The sequence below is a fragment of the Mustela putorius genome, unplaced genomic scaffold, assembly GCF_011764305.1.
Source record: "Mustela putorius furo isolate JIRA1106 unplaced genomic scaffold, ASM1176430v1.1 tig00003853_pilon_pilon_pilon, whole genome shotgun sequence".
Taxonomy (NCBI): Eukaryota; Metazoa; Chordata; class Mammalia; order Carnivora; family Mustelidae; genus Mustela; species Mustela putorius.
In genome coordinates, this window is record NW_025422005.1 from 26,144,960 (window position 1) to 26,164,741 (window position 19,782).

The 19,782-nt window shown below is 53.8% G+C and overlaps 2 protein-coding genes across 4 annotated transcripts; both read left to right on the top strand.

Moving 5' to 3' along the window:
* The first annotated feature begins 6,666 nt into the window (after positions 1 to 6,666).
* On the top strand, positions 6,667 to 10,399 carry GJB5 (gap junction protein beta 5). Of its 2 annotated transcripts, none has more exons than XM_004740852.3 (2): positions 6,667 to 6,818; positions 8,908 to 10,399. In XM_004740852.3, the coding sequence occupies exon 2, from the start codon at positions 8,935 to 8,937 to the stop codon at positions 9,754 to 9,756; it is 822 nt and encodes a 273-aa protein (XP_004740909.1). In that variant the 5' UTR covers positions 6,667 to 6,818; positions 8,908 to 8,934; the 3' UTR covers positions 9,757 to 10,399. The 2 variants fall into 2 exon arrangements, with proteins under 2 accessions (XP_004740909.1, XP_004740908.1); XM_004740851.3 differs by having other exon boundaries at positions 6,671 to 6,818; positions 8,911 to 10,398.
* Positions 10,400 to 11,231: 832 nt separating this feature from the next.
* On the top strand, positions 11,232 to 15,156 carry GJB4 (gap junction protein beta 4). 2 transcript variants are annotated; one of them, XM_004740849.3, is made up of 3 exons: positions 11,232 to 11,336; positions 12,388 to 12,436; positions 12,720 to 15,156. In XM_004740849.3, the coding sequence occupies exon 3, from the start codon at positions 12,806 to 12,808 to the stop codon at positions 13,604 to 13,606; it is 801 nt and encodes a 266-aa protein (XP_004740906.1). In that variant the 5' UTR covers positions 11,232 to 11,336; positions 12,388 to 12,436; positions 12,720 to 12,805; the 3' UTR covers positions 13,607 to 15,156. The 2 variants fall into 2 exon arrangements, with proteins under 2 accessions (XP_004740906.1, XP_004740907.1); XM_004740850.2 differs by lacking the exon at positions 12,388 to 12,436.
* The last annotated feature ends 4,626 nt before the right edge of the window (positions 15,157 to 19,782 follow it).

Sequence of the window (19,782 nt, forward strand, 5' to 3'; positions counted from 1 at the left end):
TCCCCCATGTCCCCTCAGCAAGCTGAGACAGGCTCCTCCAAAGACCACCACCAAATAACAGGAGAAAGAAATTAGAAAGCAGCATCAACCCAGACTCATTCCCTGATATTGGTCCTAGCTGAGAAGAGCAGCTGGAATTCATTAAGTATTTATGTTGGGCCAGACACATGTTTTATGTATTTTTATTCATCTGCTCTTCATAGTAATCCTGCAAGGTAGGTACTGGTATGGTCCCCATGCTGCAGATGAAGAAAGTAAGGCCAGAAGGGGCTCATAAAGTTGCCCAGGTTGTGGGCCAGTGTGCAGGAGAGCTGGGGCAGGAATTGGGGCCGTGTAGCTCCAGAGCCCCTACTCTTAAGACAGCATCTCTACAACACCCTGCTGCCCACAGATTCGGTGGGGCTCTGGGCTCCTTTCCTCTTAATAAAGAGGAATAAAAATAAATAAATTTATCCATTCATCATCAAACACTCCTCAGGCAGTTGCTATGGGAAACTGTGCTGTGCCAGACAGTAGAGACAAGAGTGAGTGTGATTCCCAGGACCCAGCCTCGAGGCCTGTCCTCTCAAAGACAACAGTTGAAAGGAGAGGACATGAAACACACAAGCACCCCCATAAATATAAGTGCAGCTGTAATATGATCCCAAAGTAGAAGCATGTGCCAAAGGAATGGGTAACAGAGAACACAATCTAGTTTCAGGGGTCAAGGGAGGTTTTCCCAAGAAGGACCCTAAAACCAAGATCTGGGACTTGAGTCGATGCTAGCTCAGAGAAAATGAGGAAAGACCGTTATGACAAAGAGGAAATGAGGAAAGAGCATTATGACACGTGCAAAGGCCCTGAGGTGAGAAAGAGATTCCTATGTTCTAGAAAGTGAGAGAAGGCCAGTGCAACTGGAACACAAAGGGAGAAGAGCAGAGGCCGAGAACAAAGGGCAGCAAATGGCTGAGCGTGCAGGACTTCACGGACCATATCAGCAACATGAGATTTTATTTCAAGACACTGGAAGCTATTGACAGGTCTTGAGCAGCCTTTTTAAAACATGACTTGCATTTGCAAAGAAGACTCTGTTGTAGTGGCAATGGGAGGATGGGGAACTGTTACATGTTTGGTGCATGTAGAACATCTGGCCTACTTTCTGGCACAGAGAGAGAGCTCAATAATGAAGCTGACATTATTATCCCATTTTCCAGCTTTTTACCTCCCTGCATTGGAGGAAATAGGCACCCCCTCAGCCCCACAGGCTGACTTCTCTTGCCAAAAGCCCAAAACATTACTCTCCTTTGGGAACAGTGGTTTCAATAGTCAGGGGTCGCAGGCCATGGTGCCTACACGGTCCTTTGCATGGTGCATTTAGAAGGGAGCTTGGTGGTGGGCATTGGCTGGTCTCCAGAAAAGAGTCAGCTCCCACCCACCCCACACCCCTTAACAGGGATAACAGGCAGGAAACAGGCAGAGCTGGTCCCCCAGGGATGACAGCAATGTCTCCTGGAAGTAGGGCTGAGTCAAGGGTCAGTCTGAGCCAGAGGACATGTCAAAGATGATAAGGAAGTTCAGGAATGCCCAGGCTGAGGACTGGGGAATGTGGAAGTGGGGCTGGAGAACCAGGGTATTTACCCCAAAGATACAGATGTAGTGAAAAGAAGGGCCATCTGAACCCAATGTTTATAGCAGCAATGGCCACGGTGGCCAAACTGTGGAAAGAACCAAGATGCCCTTCAACGGACGAATGGATAAGGAAGATGTGGTCCATATACACTATGGAATATTATGCCTCCATCAGAAAGGATGAATACCCAACCTTTGTATCAGCATGGACGGGCCTGGAAGAGATGGTGCTGAGTGAAATAAGTCAAGCAGAGAGAGTCGATTATCATATGGTCTCACTTACTTGTGGAGCATAACGAATAACATGGGGGACAAGGGGAGATGGAGAGGAGAAGGGAGTTGAGGGAAATTGGAAGGGGAGGTGAACCATGACAGACTATGGACTCTGAAAAACAATCTGAGGGTTTTGAAGGGGCGGGGGATGGGAGGTTGGGGGAACCAGGTGGTGGGTATTGGAGAGGGCACAGATTGCATGGAACACTGGGTGTGGTGCAAAAACAATGAATACTGTTACGCTGAAAAGAAATAAAAAAAAAATTTTTTAAGAGAGAGAAGAATGAGAGGGGAAAGGATCGCAGATACAAGGCAGGCACCATTGTCCAATGGCCCTCCAGCCTCTTCCCCTCCATTGGTTCCTGTCTCCCCAGAAAGAAACTCTTCTGCAGCCCAGATGCCTTTGCCCTGCCTTTTTCCCTTGCAAGCTTCCTAAACGGGTATAGTCTGCATGTTCCCCACCTGTTGCCCTCTGGCTTCTGTCCCCACGGCTCTGCTGAATTTTTCTGCCAAAAGTCACCAGAGACCTTGACTGACCTCCCTGCAGATGGTGTTCCTGCAAGACACGTTCATGACATTGTCCCCTCCCCTGTGTGCCCCAGTCTACCCTGCCACAAACAACACTCTTTCTCGCCTGCTTCCTAAAGTCAGCTCTCCCTAGAGCTCTGTGGACCCTCTTCTCTTGCCACCCAGCACGCACTCCAAGGCCACATCCTGGGGCTCCCATCACACCTTCGGGGCTGAGGACTCCCAAACTACATCTCCAGCCATTGCTGTCAACTGCTGGCCATGGACAGACCACATGGTTGGCCTCTAACCCCTCCCACTCAGCACGGGAAGCACTGAACTCACTAACTCCCAAAGATCTGGAAAGAACCTATGCACTACCTTTCCCTCTCCAAACAACCTGCTTTTCCTCCTGTATTCCTTACTTCCATCAGCGGACCCAGCACCTGTCCAATCACCAAAACCAGCAACCTGGGAATCATCCAGGGTCTTCCTCCTACCTACCCCCTGCATCCACTCAGACCCCATATACCAGCTGTGCTTACAACTGCTTCCCAAATCCATCCCTCTGGCTCCTCTCTTGCTTAAATCAATTGTGGTAACTTGTACCTCACATCTCACGTGCCTCTCATCTTGAACAGAGGGAGCATTCTGAACACGCAGTCGATCCTTATTATTCACGGATTCCATATTTATGAGTTTGTCTAGCCACTAAAATGTATTTGTTTAACCCCCAAATCAATACACCCAGTGCTTTTGTAGTCATTCTTGGAGGTGCACAGAGGAGCCGAGAATTTGAGATCCCTCCCTTCCCGATGTGCAGGTTCCCAACTGCGATTTCCAGCTGCCGTCTTCTTTCAGCTCTGAAACTTGGAACAAATGTCCTATCTGAAGGCAATTTATGGCCACGTTTTCTCCTTTTGGGGCTTTTTGTTGGTGATGTTGCTGTTTAAGTGGGCCCCCAAGCTTAACATTGAGGAGCGGTCCAGTTCCTGAGCACAAGGAGGCTGCGATGAGCCTCGGGGAGAAAACCCATGAGGTCGATGAGCTTAGCTCTGGCGTGATGTATGGTGCCTTGGCTGTGAGTTAAGTGTTAATGACTCCACAATATATATTAGATAAGGTGTCTTTAAGAAGAAACACACATAAGACAAGGTTATGGGTTGATGGGCTGATGAACATTTAACAACCAGAGCCTCGCAGATCCTAACACTGCCTTTCCCCCACTGGCCACGATGCAGTTTTTGCTAACTCCATGTTTGTGGTGACTTTACAGAACATGAGAACCACGGATAGTGCGAACCAACTGTACCAGTATGAACGTAGCTTCCTTCCTTCCCTCACTCCTCTCTCTGCACACAAGACACAGCCAAACTCCTTAGCACAGGGTTCTCAGTCTTTTATGGTCCAGGCTATCCTTGCCAAGCTTCCAGACACCTTCTGGTGCCCCCACCGCCCCCACTCAGTCTGCTCTCTAAAGCTCTTCCATTGTCTTTCTTTATAAGATTTGTTTATTTATTTGGGGAGGAGGGGCAGGGAGAGAGAGAGAAAGACTCTCCAAGCAGACTCCCAGCTGAGCATGGAGCCCAGCTCAGGGCTCAATCCTACAATCCTGAGATCATGACCTGAATGGAAACAAGAGTCAGATGTTTAGTCAACAGATCCAGCAAGGTGCCCCTCTTCCATTAAGTTTCTTTTTAAAAAATTTTTTCATTTATTTATGTGTGAGAGAGAGAGAGAGAGAGCACAAGCAGGGGGAGTGGCAGGCAGAAGGAGGGGAGCAGGCTCCCCTCTGACCAGGGATCTAGATGTGGGATTCAATCCCAGGACTCTGGGATCATGACCTGAGCCAAAGGCAGATGCTTAACAGACTAAGCCACCCAGGGGTCCCTTCCATTGTCTTTCACAGAGCTCCTCTGCAGCTCTCTTCTTCAGAGGCCTCTCCTCCTCAGCATTTCTTGGTGAACTCCTATACATCCTTCAAGAACCAACTTACCTTGTCCGGATCTCCCTTTGACGGAATTTGACACTCCCTTCTTTGTTGGATGTCGCTTATAGCACCTCTCCCAATGTTGGACCTAATCCATCCAAGCGTTCCCCCCTTTCCTGTGCTTTTTGAGATTTGTTTATTTATTTGTCATCATTATGTTTGCTGAACCAATGATGTGTTTCCAACATCATTGGTTCAGCAAACATAAATGCAGCCTCACTCGTTTCCAAGCACCATCCCGGTGCCAGGAGTATAGCAGTGAATAAAACAAAGCATTGTCCCATGCACACAACACTGTGTCTAGAAGGTGTGGCCCGTGGACGGGTGTGTACATGTGGGGTTTCATCGTGCTTGCTAGGGATAGGTGGTTTCTGTGGCTCCTGGACACACAGTCCTTTGAATTCTGACTCTGTGTGATCTGATGATAAAGGACATCTTAGAAGCTCATTAGGATAAAAGGCTGTGTCTCTGCACTGATGAGAAGCTCTGTAGGGGTGCCCCCTGTGCCCCCTGCCTACCCCTCTGACAGTCACTGTCTGGTCTGCGTTTTGCCTCTCCAAACCAAAGTCAACACTCACCCACAGGAGACTTTCCCTAGCGAGTATGTCTGCCTCCTCCTCCCTTCTCTGCCTTCCCTCCTTCTCAGAGAGAAAAGGCCTAGGAATAAGGAAAAGAGAGGACGTCACTTTCTGTGAATGCCCACCACGTGCCAGGCATGGTGGGAGGGGGGCAGTTCAGTTCCCACATATCAGAGGTAATCATAAAAAGGGCTTCCTTCTTGCCAGGCTCTGTTCTAGAGCTGTACCTCTTTGAGCTGGGTTAACCAGCACTGCAGCCCTACCAGGGAGGGAGGCAATGTTACTGTCCCACTCTGCAGATAAGAAACGGAGGCATCACATGGCAAGGAAGAGGCAGAAGTGGGATTCGGGCCCCACAGGCTGTGCTCGGTCACTGGGCAGCATCATGCATATTCCGTGTCCCCCATCCCCCGTGCCGCCTCAGGGGCACAAAATGTCTCACTGTACTTTGGAGGAGAGGGAAATTGCCCAGATCTCAAAGTACCAGAGGTGAGATTCAAATCCAGAGGTATGAGATTCCCAATGCAGGGTGGGGGGCCAGAGGCAGAGATCCCCTGCCTTACAACAGTTCCCTGAAATGCCTCCCCCATCAGACATGGAGGCCCCAGCTCTGGACAGGACTTGTCTGTTCCCAAGCGCTTCCTGCTGGGGCTCACCCTAGAGGCCGTTCTGACACCAGGGTATCTCCGGGCCCCCATCTGTGTGCCTGCCCAGGCTCTCCAGATCCTTTCTTTATCTGAGTAGCCTTGTACCAAACATAATACCTGGAACACAGCAGTGTCTAGGCAATGATTCTTGAATTGAGAACAAGGGTTATTTTGTGTGGTGTTGAGGATGGAGGGGTCCATGTATGTGTCTCTTTTGGGGAAGGGGTGGCTCTCTGCACAATCCCTCATGTCCCCAGCATAAGGGTACAAATACTGAGCTGGAGTCCAGCAGCCACGGGATGGTGGGGGAAGGCAGCCTGGGCCCAGAAACCTGCTCCATGCCCCCTCGGCCATTGTGAGAGGCTCTGTACAGCTGGTACTAGACTTCTCAGCAGGCCACCAAAGCCAGGTGGGTGATTTCCTGGGGGCCAGGGGCTGGTCTGCCTTATGCCCTGCTCACTAGTCCCTTTTGGTGTGGATTGATTTGTTTATGCAACAGATAGGTCCTACTTGGAATGAGCTCAGTTAAGACCAAGTATTCCAATATAGTCACAATGATGGGGAAGTTCAAGGCCATGGAAGCTCTAAGCCACGTGGAACAGCAGTCAGGGAAGGCTTCTTGGAGGAGTACCAGGTGCTGAGAAAGGCAAGGGAAGGGTATCCAAGGGTAGGCAGTGGATGGGGCAAATGCATATGGGCTGGAGACAGAGTTTGCAAGTCATGGCGTTTCGGGAAAATAACTGAAGCCAGAAGAATGGAAGACCAGAGAGCAGCCCCTAGAGTCCCAAGAAGGAGCGTGCAGACTTTTTGGAGAAGGCTGAGAAAGCAGGACAGACATCAGCTCCTCCCACACAAGGCCAGAGATGAGAGGACAAGCAGGGGCTCAGAACGGACCTACTTTTCTCCCCTCACAGGATGCCTGGACTCTGGACTCAGCGCCCCAGGAAGAGTGAACCATGAACCCTTCAGTGTCTGGGCCTCCTCAGAGGCAGTCTGGGGAGGCTGGGGCCCAGCCAATGGCAGTGGCAGGCGCAGCGAGCCCTCCTCCTCGGCCAGCGGCACACCCAGCTGCCTGCTGACTCCACAGGCTCTGTCCCAGAATGTGCTGCCCCAAACACCCTCCCTCCTTCTGACATGAGTTCCAGTTGCCTGCAGAGTCCGATTTCCAGCGGCCAGGAGCCAGTACACAGAGAGCCCTGAGGAGTAGCCCCCCAGGTAAGATCACTTGTGTCCATATGGACCCTTGGCATATGGGGCAGAGGGAGACTTCTCCAGTGGCAAGGCGAGGCGGGGGGGGGGGGGTGGTCTGGACAGAGCTACCATCCTGGGTTCTGATGGGACAGGAATGGAGGGTTCTTCCCTCCTCTGCCCTGCGTTCTTCCTGCTCTCCCCAGCTCAGAAGAGGTGGGAACCAGGGACGGAGTGGGAGAGGGGCTCACAGGGGTGCCAGCAGCTGAATGAGCAAGGGAGGCAGCGCTGTCTGGGCCTGCAGAGTCCCACCCACCACACCCCAGGTGGGATGGGCCAAAAGCTCTGGGGACTAAGGGCTGGAGTCTCCCAGGCTGCTCCCAGGAGAGCAGCCAGGAGTTCCGCCCACACTGGGCGGGCCTGAGCAAAGGCAAGCCCATGACTCACAACCAAGCGGTAGGTGGTATAGACAGAGCAGAGGAGAGATAGGGTGAGAGCGAGACACTTCCAGCCTCCCTTCCCTGGCACCCACCTGGCGGAGGAGAGGGTGGGCACAGACCAGATGGGCAAGCAGCTTCCTGAAACTTAAGCAAAGGGGCACAGGCCCAAAGTGAGGTTCAAATCCCGGCTCTGCTGCTTCCCAGCTGAGCAACTATGAGCAAATTAATTAACCTCTCTGTGCTCCACTTTCCTCATCTGGAAATCGGGAATAAAAAAATATCATACCCTTTCATAGAGTTGCTGTACTGGTTCACACAAAGTGCTGAGAACAGTGCCTGGAGCGGTGTGACTAACCCATAAGTGTTGGCCCATCCGCAGCAGATTCCACAGGCCATCAGGACCGCACAGTGACCAATGCCTACACGTGCCCTGCGAAGGGCATCAGGAACCCCTCAGAGCAAGAGGCTGTGCAGTCCCCCTGAAGTCCCAGGGGAGGCCAGCAGGTGAAACCACAGTGCCTTGGTCTCGGGGGACCCCCCCCCAGACCCAGCCCTGCCCCACCAGGAACCAGGCAGAATTCCAAGACAGGAAGTGAAAGTCTGGTCCTAAGAGGCAGTCACATTTCGTAAATGGAGGTAGATCTGATACCTGTGTTCATCCCGCCGAACTCAACAGCAAAACTGACCAGAGCAGCATTTCCCATTTTGCAGTTGAGACAAGACTATTCCATACCATGATTTAAAAAAAAAAAAAAAAAAAAAAGGTTTTGTTTAAAGTAGTTCAGGCAATGCTCCATATTCCTTCCCTTTTGGGGATTCAAGTGTCTGTCAATGTATTCGCTTGGTCAAGTAAGGGCCCTATTTAACTTTGCTGATCGCTTCTCGGCCCTTTTGGCTAAGATCAAGTATAACTTTGCTAAACCTACGTTTGCCTACCTTTCTTGAACGCAGAATCCTTTCTTTCACTGTTCCAGTTACCAAACTATGGGCAGGGTTCCACGGAACACCAGTTTAGGAATCCCCAGAACACCAGGCTACTCTGGGAACATTATTGGAGAAAGAGAACAATTGTCCCCTACTTTATTTTTCAGCAGGGTTGCCACTGGCCTTGCTTCAAGTGACCTGCACGTGAGCAAGACATTGCCTGAGTATTTACAGAGTGTTAGACCAGATGGGAGTTTGGGGACAAATTTCCTGCAGTCTCTCCCACCAAACCCCCTAAGCCAAGTAAAGGGCAAGGAGCAGGTTCCCCTTAGGAGAGGCTAAGAGGAGAGGGGCTCAAAAGGAGAGAAGTCTTCCTAAGGCTCTGCCCCCTAAGGAGAAGGACCAGAGTTGGAACAGAGGGAGAGGGCAGAATGTCCCATAACTCAAGCTTTCACGCTGCAGGACCACAAGACCAGAGCCTCAGCCCCGGGAGGAAAGAGTAGCTCCCTGAACCCACCTTCCCCCACTTTTATGGATTCTGGATTTAATTACCTGGGTTCTGACCCCAGCTCTGCCTTTAGTAGTTGTGCAACCTTCATAGCCCCCTGAACCTCCGTTTCCTCCATCTGTAAAATGGGGACAACAATAGAATCTAGCTCCTCTGTGACTGTGGGAATTGAGTACAGATAATATATTTCCATAAGGTGCTCAGAGTCAGTATTCAATAAATGTGAGAAATCATTATTTCCCAGCAGGAGCGGCCAACGCCTGGGTCCACTATGAACTGGGGGATCTTCGAAGGGCTCCTGAGCGGGGTCAACAAGTACTCCACTGCCTTTGGGCGCATCTGGCTGTCTCTGGTCTTCATCTTCCGCGTGCTGGTGTACCTGGTGACGGCTGAGCGGGTGTGGAGCGATGACCACAAGGATTTTGACTGCAACACCAAGCAGCCGGGATGCTCCAATGTCTGCTTTGATGAGTTCTTCCCCGTGTCCCACGTGCGCCTCTGGGCCCTGCAACTTATCCTGGTCACCTGCCCCTCGCTGCTCGTGGTCATGCACGTGGCCTACCGAGAGGCTCGGGAGAAGAAGCACCGAGAAGCGGTGGGGGAGGACGGCGGGCGCCTCTACCTGCACCCCGGCAAGAAGCGGGGTGGGCTCTGGTGGACGTATGTCTGCAGCCTGGTGTTCAAGGCCGCCGTGGACACCGCCTTCCTCTATGTGTTCCACTCATTCTACCCCAGATATACCCTTCCTCATGTGGTCAAGTGCCATATAGCTCCGTGTCCCAACACAGTGGACTGCTTCATCTCCAAGCCCTCAGAGAAGAACATCTTCACTCTCTTCATGGTGGCCACAGCCGCCATTTGCATCCTGCTCAACCTCGTAGAGCTGGTCTACCTGGTGAGCAAGAGGTGCCGCGAGGGCTTGGCGGCGAGGAGAGCCAGGGCCCCAGGCATGGGCCATTGCCCGGATGGTGCCACCTCTTCCTGCAAGGGGGACGACCTCCTCTCAGGTGACCTCATCTTTCTGGGCTCGGATGCTCACCCTCCTCTCTTACCAGATCTCCCTCGAGACCACGTGACCAAGACCATCCTGTGAGAGCCGCCTCATCAAACCCGGCATCTCCCACAGTGCAGCCTTGGGGGCAGACAGCAGGGAGGGTCCGGCACCTGCCCCAGCTGTGGGGCCTTGGGCCAGTGACCCCTCTGAGTTGAACCTGCATTTCCTTTTATGTAAGACGGAAGTGAAGCCCAAGTCACAGGGTGTTGCTATGAGAAGCGGTTTCTTTAGAAAACGGATGTGCAAGTACATTGGGGGGGGCGGGGCAGGGGACGGTCAAGGCTTAATAAAAGTCAACTCATCCACTTGATTCAAGGTGCCATTCAGTCCTTTGGCCTTTGTGACCCTTCTCAGGTCACTGCTCAACCTCTGTGTCCCTGCAAAAGGCTGAACCTGACCCGGCCTTGTGAGGGGCCATTCCTTCCCCCAGCAAAGTGTCCCCAGAACTCCTGGGGGTCATGCCACCTGCTCATGCTCTAAACAACCCTTTATCCCAGTTGCAAATTGAGGTCCGAGGACTATCTGAAAATATAATGGGGCTTGGCCTGTGGGAAGCTGTGTGTTGACATGGAAAGTTCATGAACTTTTGAGTCAGAACACTTGAGTTCGAACCCATGCTCCACTGGGACTCTGGGAAAGGGACTTCAGCTCCTCTCCAAAATGGGTTAATAATACGGAGCCAGGGGGGGGGGGGGGATGGATGAGTTCATGGCTATGGATGGGGTAAGCCAGCTGTAAAAGGCCATATAAATGTTAATCATTGGTATTAGGAAGTGCTCAATAAATGCTTGTGGGAAATGAAGCAGAGGAGCCCCTCCCTGGCTGCTCGTTAACCCTCACTATCCCAGCCACCAGGACAGCTGGGATGCAGGCCCAAGGCCCCTCTGCAACCCCCACTGGGAAGTATCCTGACTTTCCCAGAAGGCTTCCCCAGAGGCCCATAGAGGACGGACCTCCACTGGACCCACACCACCTGGGACACTTCCTGCTGCCCACCTGCATTCTTCATCTCTGCCAGGGCAGCAGGTGTCCTCCTCTAAAAGAACCATGATCAGCTCCTCCCATCCCCTCCACAGCTCACCAGCAGCCCAAGCTCTAGCCTCCGGAAATGTCCCCGCCAGGGTGGGATGTGATCCTGGGCTGGATCAAGGTTGCCCCTCTCCGTGGATGGCAGCTGCTCTGGACCGTGCTTCCAGAGCAAAGGGCAGGAGAGAGGACTGGGGACAGAGAGACCAGGGACAATAAGGTAATGGGAAGGGGGTGGGGCAACAGATAGGGACCACTGGTGCTGACCCGGACCCTGTCATAAGGATACCCTCCTGCACTGCTCCCCCCAAAGACAGCTTCACCCACATACCTGCCAGCCCAGGGAGCCAGACCCAGCCATGCCCATCGAGGCTGGAAAGAAGGCGTGGGCCAGGGGAGAGAGCCGCAGGTGTTTGCTCTGAATATGTGCCCGGGGAAGTCCGCCTGCCTGCCCACCCGCTCACTCTCCCTTGGCTCATTGGCTCAGAAAGCTCCACCCAGCACAGGAGTGAGGAACAAAAGCTGCCTCCGGGAGGCCCTCAGGCAGACAGACAAGCCCAGGGACCGGAGAGTCGCTGCTAGACCGGAGAAAGGTGAGGCCCAAATTGGGCAGCAGACCGGGCTGGGAAGCAGGGACCGGATGGGCTGAGGATCCCCAGAACACGGGCTGAAGCCTGGGCTCCGGGGAGGAGAAGGGGGGGGGAGGGGAATAGACGATCCCTGGAGAAACCCCAAGGAACCCCAAGGAGGGGGAGGGATGTCCTGTCAGTCCAAAGGGAAGATAGAGAACCAGAGAAGAGACAAGGAGGTAGGGGTCTGAAAGAGGGGGTTTCAGTTCAGCAAACGTCTATCCATGTGTTCACCGGGCCTGGCCAGGTGCTGAGTGCTAGGGAAACAGATGCATGAGCTGTAGAAGCCTGCCCTCCAGGCACTGATGGTCTGGCATGGAGGCAGGGAAACAGACCATCTGAGTACTGTGATCGATTCCACAGAGAAGGGTCCTCGGAAAATGTCCCAGGGTCACAAGCTCTGAAGATCCTGAGGTCTGAGTCAGGACAGGGGAGGGGTACGGGCCAGGATGGAACCTGATGGCGCTCCAGATAAGGGGGTGTGGAGAACTGAGAGCACATGGAGAGGGGCCTGACCGGGAGTAATGGGGGAGCTGGCTAGCACAGAAGGAGGGTGTTCCTGAGAGAAGTAAGGGATGGGGGGAGGACCGAACCAGAATCCAGAATCCTGCCTCCTTCCCTTCCCCAGTCCCTCCCTAAAGCTGAAATGGTTGGAATTCCAGAGAAACCCAGTGTGGTCAGGACAGTCGGCACTGGGTGGGGGAGGGGGGGGGGGGGGGGAAATGCCAAACCCCAGGGTTCCAAAGAGCCTGCTTAGTCTGGGAGGAAATGTCGGGGCTGGGGTTGTCCTGGGCCTCTCGCTAGGTGAGGTGTGAGGGAAGGACGGCTATCACTCAGGGGGCCACCAAAGAGGCCAATAGCAACACGCCCAGCACGGGGCCAGGCTCCAGGCTCCCATTGGCACTCCGTAGAAGTTGCAGGAAGATAAAGACACACCACCCTCCCCTCCTGACCCTGTCCAGTCCTGGCAGCTGAAAGTCACCCAATCCATACCGTCTTCATCCTGTTTCTGTAGAAGCCGTGTGATCCACAGGGCTGAAACCTGGGGTCGAAGAAGTTGGCAGGTATGTGCATGTGAGATGATTACCCTTCACGTTTATCTATGACTTTATAGAATAAACTCGTCCCTGGTTTTAGAACTGGAAGGTGGGGGTTCAAGGCCAGCCCTGCCACTTCCAGCTGGGAGCCTAGCTTGGGTGCCTCGCTGGGCCTTAGCTTCCTCCCCTGTGAGATGGGGATAAGAGCCATCCCGACCCCACCAAGTCATGGCAAGTGAGGACGTGATGACAGAGGGTTGGTGAAAGGGCTTTGCCAATTGCACCTTTAACAAAGGACACCCACTTCCAGGCTCTCCCGGCCTCGTGGCCCCCACGCCCCGAGTGGGTGCTCCCCGCTGCAGACGGTCCCCGTGAGGAAGCAAGGACACAGTCGTCATGAACTGGGCGTCCCTGCAGGGCCTCCTGAGCGGGGTCAACAAGTACTCCACGGCGCTGGGCCGCATCTGGCTGTCGGTGGTGTTCATCTTCCGCGTGCTGGTGTACGTGGTGGCGGCCGAGGAGGTGTGGGACGACGAGCAGAAGGACTTCGTCTGCAATACCAAGCAGCCGGGCTGCCCCAACGTCTGCTACGACGAGTTCTTCCCCGTGTCCCACGTGCGCCTCTGGGCCCTGCAGCTCATCCTGGTCACCTGCCCCTCGCTGCTCGTGGTCATGCACGTGGCCTACCGCCAGGAGCGTGAGCGCCGCCACCGCCTGAAGCACGGGCCCAACGCCCCGTCCCTGTACGACAACCCAAGCAAGAAGCGGGGTGGGCTCTGGTGGACCTACCTGCTGAGTCTCCTCTTCAAGGCGGCCGTCGACGCCGGGTTCCTCTACCTCTTCCACCGCCTCTATGAGGATTACGACATGCCGCGCGTGGTGGCCTGCTCTGAGTCCCCTTGCCCCCACACGGTGGACTGCTACATCTCCCGGCCCACCGAGAAGAAGGTCTTCACCTACTTCATGGTGGCCACCGCTGTCATCTGCATCCTGCTTAACCTCAGTGAGGTCACTTACCTGGTGGGCAAGAGGTGCCTGGAGACCTTCAGCCCAAGGAGCAAGCGGTCTCGGCACCGGGATCACCTGCCTGACACCTGCCCCCCGTACATCCTCTCCCAGGGAGAGCACCCCCAAGATGGGAACTCTGTCCTAATGAAGGCTGGGTCAGCCACAATGGAGGCAGGTGGGTTTCCATGACCTGTGAGGGCAGTGGCGAGGACCACTGGGGCTGTAGGCTGTTCCCTAAGGCAACACCAGGGCAGTAGCATCTTTTCGGCCGCAGCGCGGGGGAGGAAGATGGTTGCGGGGCTCGGGAAGCCCGCCCCTGGAGAGCAGTTTGGTCCCTGTGTCCTGAGTCCCAGGGGAGGGAGGTTGACAGCTGGTGGGAATTTTGTATAAGGCAATGGGGTGTGTGAAAAACATTAATAAATGTGATTTTCCCAGTATTTTATAGCCTGGGTGGGGCATGGCGGCTAGAAGCATCGGGGGGTTCGGCACAGACCTCAGTAAGGAGGCCACAACCACTCAGTGGGCACCTGAGCCCCGGGACCTCAGATCCAAGCTTATCCATCTCACACACACACACACACACACACACACACCACAACATACACCACAAAAAGGGCACCCCCACGACACCGTGGGAATATGGAGAGGCCACTCCAGGGGCCTCTGGACTCTGCAAGCCGCTAGCCAAGGCAGGAGGAGTGGGACCGCAGGAGACTCTGGGCCCAGCACAGATCTGTTCTCCAGTGAACGCCTGTGGTTCAGGAGGCCCCTGCCTCCGCCATTCCAGCCTCCCTCACCCTGTCCAGCATGAGTCTCAGGGAAGCGAGTCTCCTCTGAGGGGGGGAAGGGAAGGCCTAGAAGGGGTACAATGGTGTTGAGAGCAAGCCCAGGATGGGGAGTCTGCCAGGGTGCCCCACGGGGTTAACCCCACAAGCCAGAAACCTACCGAGAGCATCCGAGCTAAAGGTCCCTCCCACAGCCTCAGATCTGAGGCATTTCCCTTCTCTTCCCCAGACTCGCATACCCTCATCTTCCCACCTCCACCCCCACCAGAGCCACACCTCCAACCCAGACCTGCCTCTGAGCCCCAGAGCCTCCCACCATCTGCCCAGGGATCAACCCTCCAGGAGGCCCCCAGGTCTCCTCCAGTCAGCAGCTCCCAAAGGGACCGCAAGGACCCTCCTCACGCATCACCCACCCCGCACCCTGGATGGCTTGCCAGCCACCCAGCTGTCCGAGCCGGGAGCTATCCTGACACCCTCATGCCAGCCTCTCATGGCGCACGACCCAGTGCAGTATCACATCCCCCCGATTCCAACCCTAAACTCCGGAGTCAGCCCCCCCTCTCCCGCCTCTCTTCCACCGCTGGGACAGGGAGGCTTTCTACACACGCACCGGACTGCGGCGTTTCTTCTGCTTCAGAAACTTCCACGCCCACCACTGTCCCCCACTGCCCCTCCACCTGGTCCCTGCTGACCTCCCCGAGGTCACCCCTGCTTCCTCCCTCCTTGTCCTCGCCAATAATACCAAATGGCTTACGGGTCCCCAACCAGATATCACGCTGCCTCAAGCCTCGGGCCTTCAGATATGTGTTCCAGACACCGGGAATGCCCTTCCTTCCTCCTCTGGGACCCTTCCTCAGATCTCAAGGTCCGAACACTTAAGTCTAGCTTGTTCTTGGGCCGTTCTCCCCATCAGTCTGTGAGCCCTTCATGAGCAGGACGCTGACTCACCCAGGTCCCCAGCTACCTTTAATAAATTATTCATTTGGTAAATTTATTTGGTAAATTTTTATTTTTAAATTATTTAAACAATTAAATTTTAAATTAAATTAAAATAAATTTTAATTTATTATTATTTATTTGGTACATAAATAAATTACTCATTTGGTAAATGAGTAAATGGGCTATGAGCTGCTCGGGGAAGGGACTTGTCTTGTTTACCTGAATCCTTCACTACACCTTGGCCAGAGAGTGCAGATAAGTCGTCCTCTTGTGGATTTGTAAGTTCCATCATTGTTGATGTTTTAACTAAATCTAGCCTAACCGTTTCATTTATGGTTGAGTAAATTGGCCTAGAGTAGGGGGGAGAGGGACTTCCACGCCCATGCAGATGGGCTGAGTCTACAGGGGGCTGGGTCTATAGAGAGCCTCTCTGCCTCCCCCTCCCCGAATCATGGGACAAGATCAGTAGTCACTTCGTCTTAGGTCAGGGTCCCTGAAAGCAGAGCCGATGGCAGGAATTCATGTGCCTGAGGATGAAGGAGTAAGGGAAGCAGGCAAGGGAAGAGACTGAGCTGGGTATGGGCTCAGGGGTATTTAGCCTTTACCCCTGTGCAGTGACGGGCCTTCCGACCATACATGCTGCCACTGAGTTGTTCCCGCTGGAGGAGAGGGCACCAGGCATTGAACTCCCGTATCAGTCAGTCGTTGGCTTGAGTCCAGCCCGTGGGCAGAAGGGCTGACAGGAAGGGGTAGGTGACTCCCATTTAATCAAGGTCAAATCTCCAGGGGCAGCCATAAGCCATGAGCATCCTATATTCACAGCAGCTAGGGAATGGGTGTCCCCAGCTAATGGGGATGTGGGCACGGCACCAATACCATCTACTGAACTCCTGATCCCAGGAAATAAGGGTAGCTCTACCTCCAATCCAGACCAGAGCTGTGACCACCCAATCCTAGAACATAGGCTGGCGCTCTCAATTGGTTCAGAACCACTCAGACCCAAACAACAGCCAAATGCTAGCCAGCAAACCAGGCATAGCCCATCCCTGTGGGATACCAGAGTCCCCATCTCAGTGTCCGCCTCGGGGCCAGCATCGGGGGAGGGCATCCGGAGACCTGACTCCTGTGGCAGCCCTCTTCATGGGATCTGCTCCCAGAGGTCCCAAGTCCTGAGCCAGTGAGCCATACAGAACCGAACACCATCTGAGCAGCCCAAGGCCTCAGAGAAGCTGGAAGAATCCTCTAGAAACACATCCGCCAGGGCATTTTCATCCTCAGTCTCACCCACTCTCTCAAGAACCCCCCACCCCTAGGGGCGCCTGGGTGGCTCAGTGGGTTAAAGCCTCTGCCTTCAGCTCAGGTCGTGATCTCAGGGTCCTGGGATCGAGTCCCGCATCAGGGTTCTCTGCTCAGCAGGGAGCCTGCCTCCCCCTCTCTCTCTGCCTGCCTCTCTGCCTACTTGTGATTTCTGTCTGTCAAATAAATAAATAAATATATAAATAGAACCCCCCCACCCCAGTCACTACCACTCTCAGACTTTCCCACCTTTCTTGAAATCTCTTCACTCAGCTGGGCCCCTGCCATCTGCCCCTCCACCTTCTACCCCACCCCCATGGCTGCCCCCTCATTGCTCCTCCACTCATGAAGGACTCGAGGAGTCAGGGTCTTGGGGTATACTCTCACATCCCAGGGCGGCTGGAACCATCTGGGCGTCACTCCATCCTTTTCGTGCCATGCCCTCTGTGTCTCTCGTGACCTCCTCCTCCTCTGCATTTAGCTACCCACTCACAGGACCACACCTGGGACTTCGTCTTCACCCAGAACTGCTCCACCTCAAGAATCTCTCATTGGATTCAAATCAACAAATATTTATTGTTCAATTTTACATGACAAGCCCCATGCTACGTGCCAAGGATTGATGTGGGAAGAATCAGATACAGTCCCCGATCTCATGGAATTTACATCCCATGAAGAGGACAGCTTATGGCAGGCTGGGGAGCACAGGGTGCTGGGGAGAGGGGGAAGGTGTATCCAACAGCCAGAGATGCAGGAAAAACTTGCCTGAGGCTTCTTTTTTTTTTTTTTTTAAGATTAAATTTATTCATTTGAGAGAGAGAGAGTGCATGCACCCAGATTTGCAGGGTGGGAGGGAGGCACAGAGGGAGAGGGAGAAGCAGGCTCTCTCCTGAGCAGGGAGCCTGATGCGGGGCTCCATCCTGGGACCCCGGGATCATGATAGGAGCCGAAGGCAGACCCTTAACCGACTGAGCCACCCAGATGCCCCCTTCCCTGAGACTTCCTTAAGCGGATGTCTAGAGAAAGAAGAGGACTTTGCCAAGCAGAGCAGGAGCATGCCAGGTGAAGGGAGAGCAAGCTTGGTGAGGGGGATGGGAAGTACTCCAGGAGGAGGCTCCTGGGAGGACTCGGGCTGAAGCAGGCAGGGGCTGCGTCTGCAGCACTTTCTTGGTAAAGCCCTGTTCATGATCTTGGACTTTATCCTCAGGACAACGAGAAGTCACTGGAGAGGCTGAGCACTGGAGCGATGTGATCTAAGGCATGGTGCCACTGGTTAATGTGCTGAGGGGCCCGGGCGGGGCCACCTACTTGGAGACTGACACAAGCAGTCCAAGTCACAAACAACGATGGCCTCAACAAGGGTGTGCGCTGCAGGTGTGAAGAAGTGGCTGGATTTAAGGAAGATTTAGGAGATGGGGTCGGATCGATTTGGCGATCTGAGTGGGTGTGGGATCAGGTGGAGAGGCACCAAAAGAACACCCGGGTTTCTGCTCTGGGTGACGGGGCCATCTCCCAAGGGGAGGAGCAGGTTTGCAGGAGATACAAGGAACTTCCGTTGCAGACACGTGGAGTCGGAGAGCTAGGTAAATTATCCTGGTTATCCCCTCTCTCTGCAGGACCAGCTCAGCCCCTGGAACCCCCTTCTCTCTTTCTCTCTCTCTCAAATACTGTACTTATCACCATTTCCGGTGACTTCACCTCTAACACCTACCTCTCCATGCTTTAACTTCCTTGTTTCCATCGATCTTTATTCACCTGTGACACCCACCCACATACACGCTCACACCCCAGACCTCGGCAGTACCCAGAGCTCATCACGTCCTCTCCCTCTGCTTCCCGCTCCAGCACCCCCTCTGCCACATCTGTGGGCCCTCCCCATGTGGCTGTCCACCACCCCCTCTATGACCTCCCTTCCCTCTTTCCCCAGCTCAGACTCCCAGGGCCCTCCGTAGATGTATCCTGGATGGCTCCCTTGCCTTTGACTGTTGCCGTAGCTACTCAGTAGGCAAGACCCCAAGCCCAGTTCAACCCCATTCTCCACGTGGCACCCGGAGCATCTGGAGAATGCAACCAGACCAACTGGTTTCAATGGAAACTTCTGATCACAAACCTTGAGTGAACACTCAGCCCTTCTAGCAAATTCTACATTTTCCTAAAACCCTAACCCTAGTCCCAAGATGGCTGTATCATACCTTCCCTTCCCCCAAAGCTCCAGTCCCTGTACCCCTAAACCTCTTGGGCTGACAGGCAGGCATTATGTGCCCCTTCATCCTGCCTTCTCCCCTGGGACCTGGATGAGTGTCCCTGCTCCTGGTACCCCCTCCACTCAGACACTGGAGTCCTCAGCTCTCACCGACTCTAGACTGTGCTCCACAGTTTTTGCCCTACAATTCTGTAAATATGCTAGAATGTCCTCTCTCTCTCTCTCTTTTTTTTTTTTAAGATTTTATTTATTTATTTGTGGGAGAGAGAGAGCGAGAGCGAGCACAGGCAGACAGAGTGGAAGGCAGAGTCAGAGGGAGAAGCAGGCTCCCCACGGAGCAAGGAGCCCCATGTGGGACTCGATCCCAGGACGCTGGGATCATGACCTGAGCCGAAGGCAGCTGCTCAACCAACTGAGCCACCCAGGCATCCCATCCTCTCTCTTTTTGTAATTCCCTCTTGACACCACATCCTTCTCCAGCTACCACCACCTTCACAAAAAAACAAAACTCTCTGAAGGTTGTCCTCACTTGCTGTCTCCATTCCCTTACCGCATTTACCCATGGGAGCCAGAGATCTCTTCTACCAAGATCAGTCAAGTCCCTCCCCTGCTCAAGACCCTCCAGGTGGTTTCCCATAATGGCCATGAAAACGAAAATACACCAAACTCATTGCTGTGGGCTGCAAAGCCCTACATGGATAGGCCTTGGCTGCCTCTCCAGACTCATCCTCTTCAGCTTTTCCCTCTGCACATCCCCACCCACAATGGTCTTCTCCCATCTCGGAGTCTTTGCACTGGCTTCTGTTGGCAACGCTCTTCAGAGCTTTGCCTGAGAGCTTCACGTGACTTGTCTCCTTGTCATTCACATCTCAGCTCATACATCCTCTCCTCCAGGAGGCCATTTCTAACCTGCCCTTCCCAAAGGAAGCACATACACAACAGTCGCTCTCTACTGCATGACCCCATTTTATCTTCTTTGGAGCATTTACTAGTACATGAAATGTACTAGTGATTTGTTTACATGTCTGTTCTCAGTATCATCCCGCTAGGATGCACTCCTGAGAACGGGAACTCTGTCCTGTCCACCCATTTATCCACCAGCACCTAGAATAGTGCTTGACACACAGCAGCCACTCAATAAA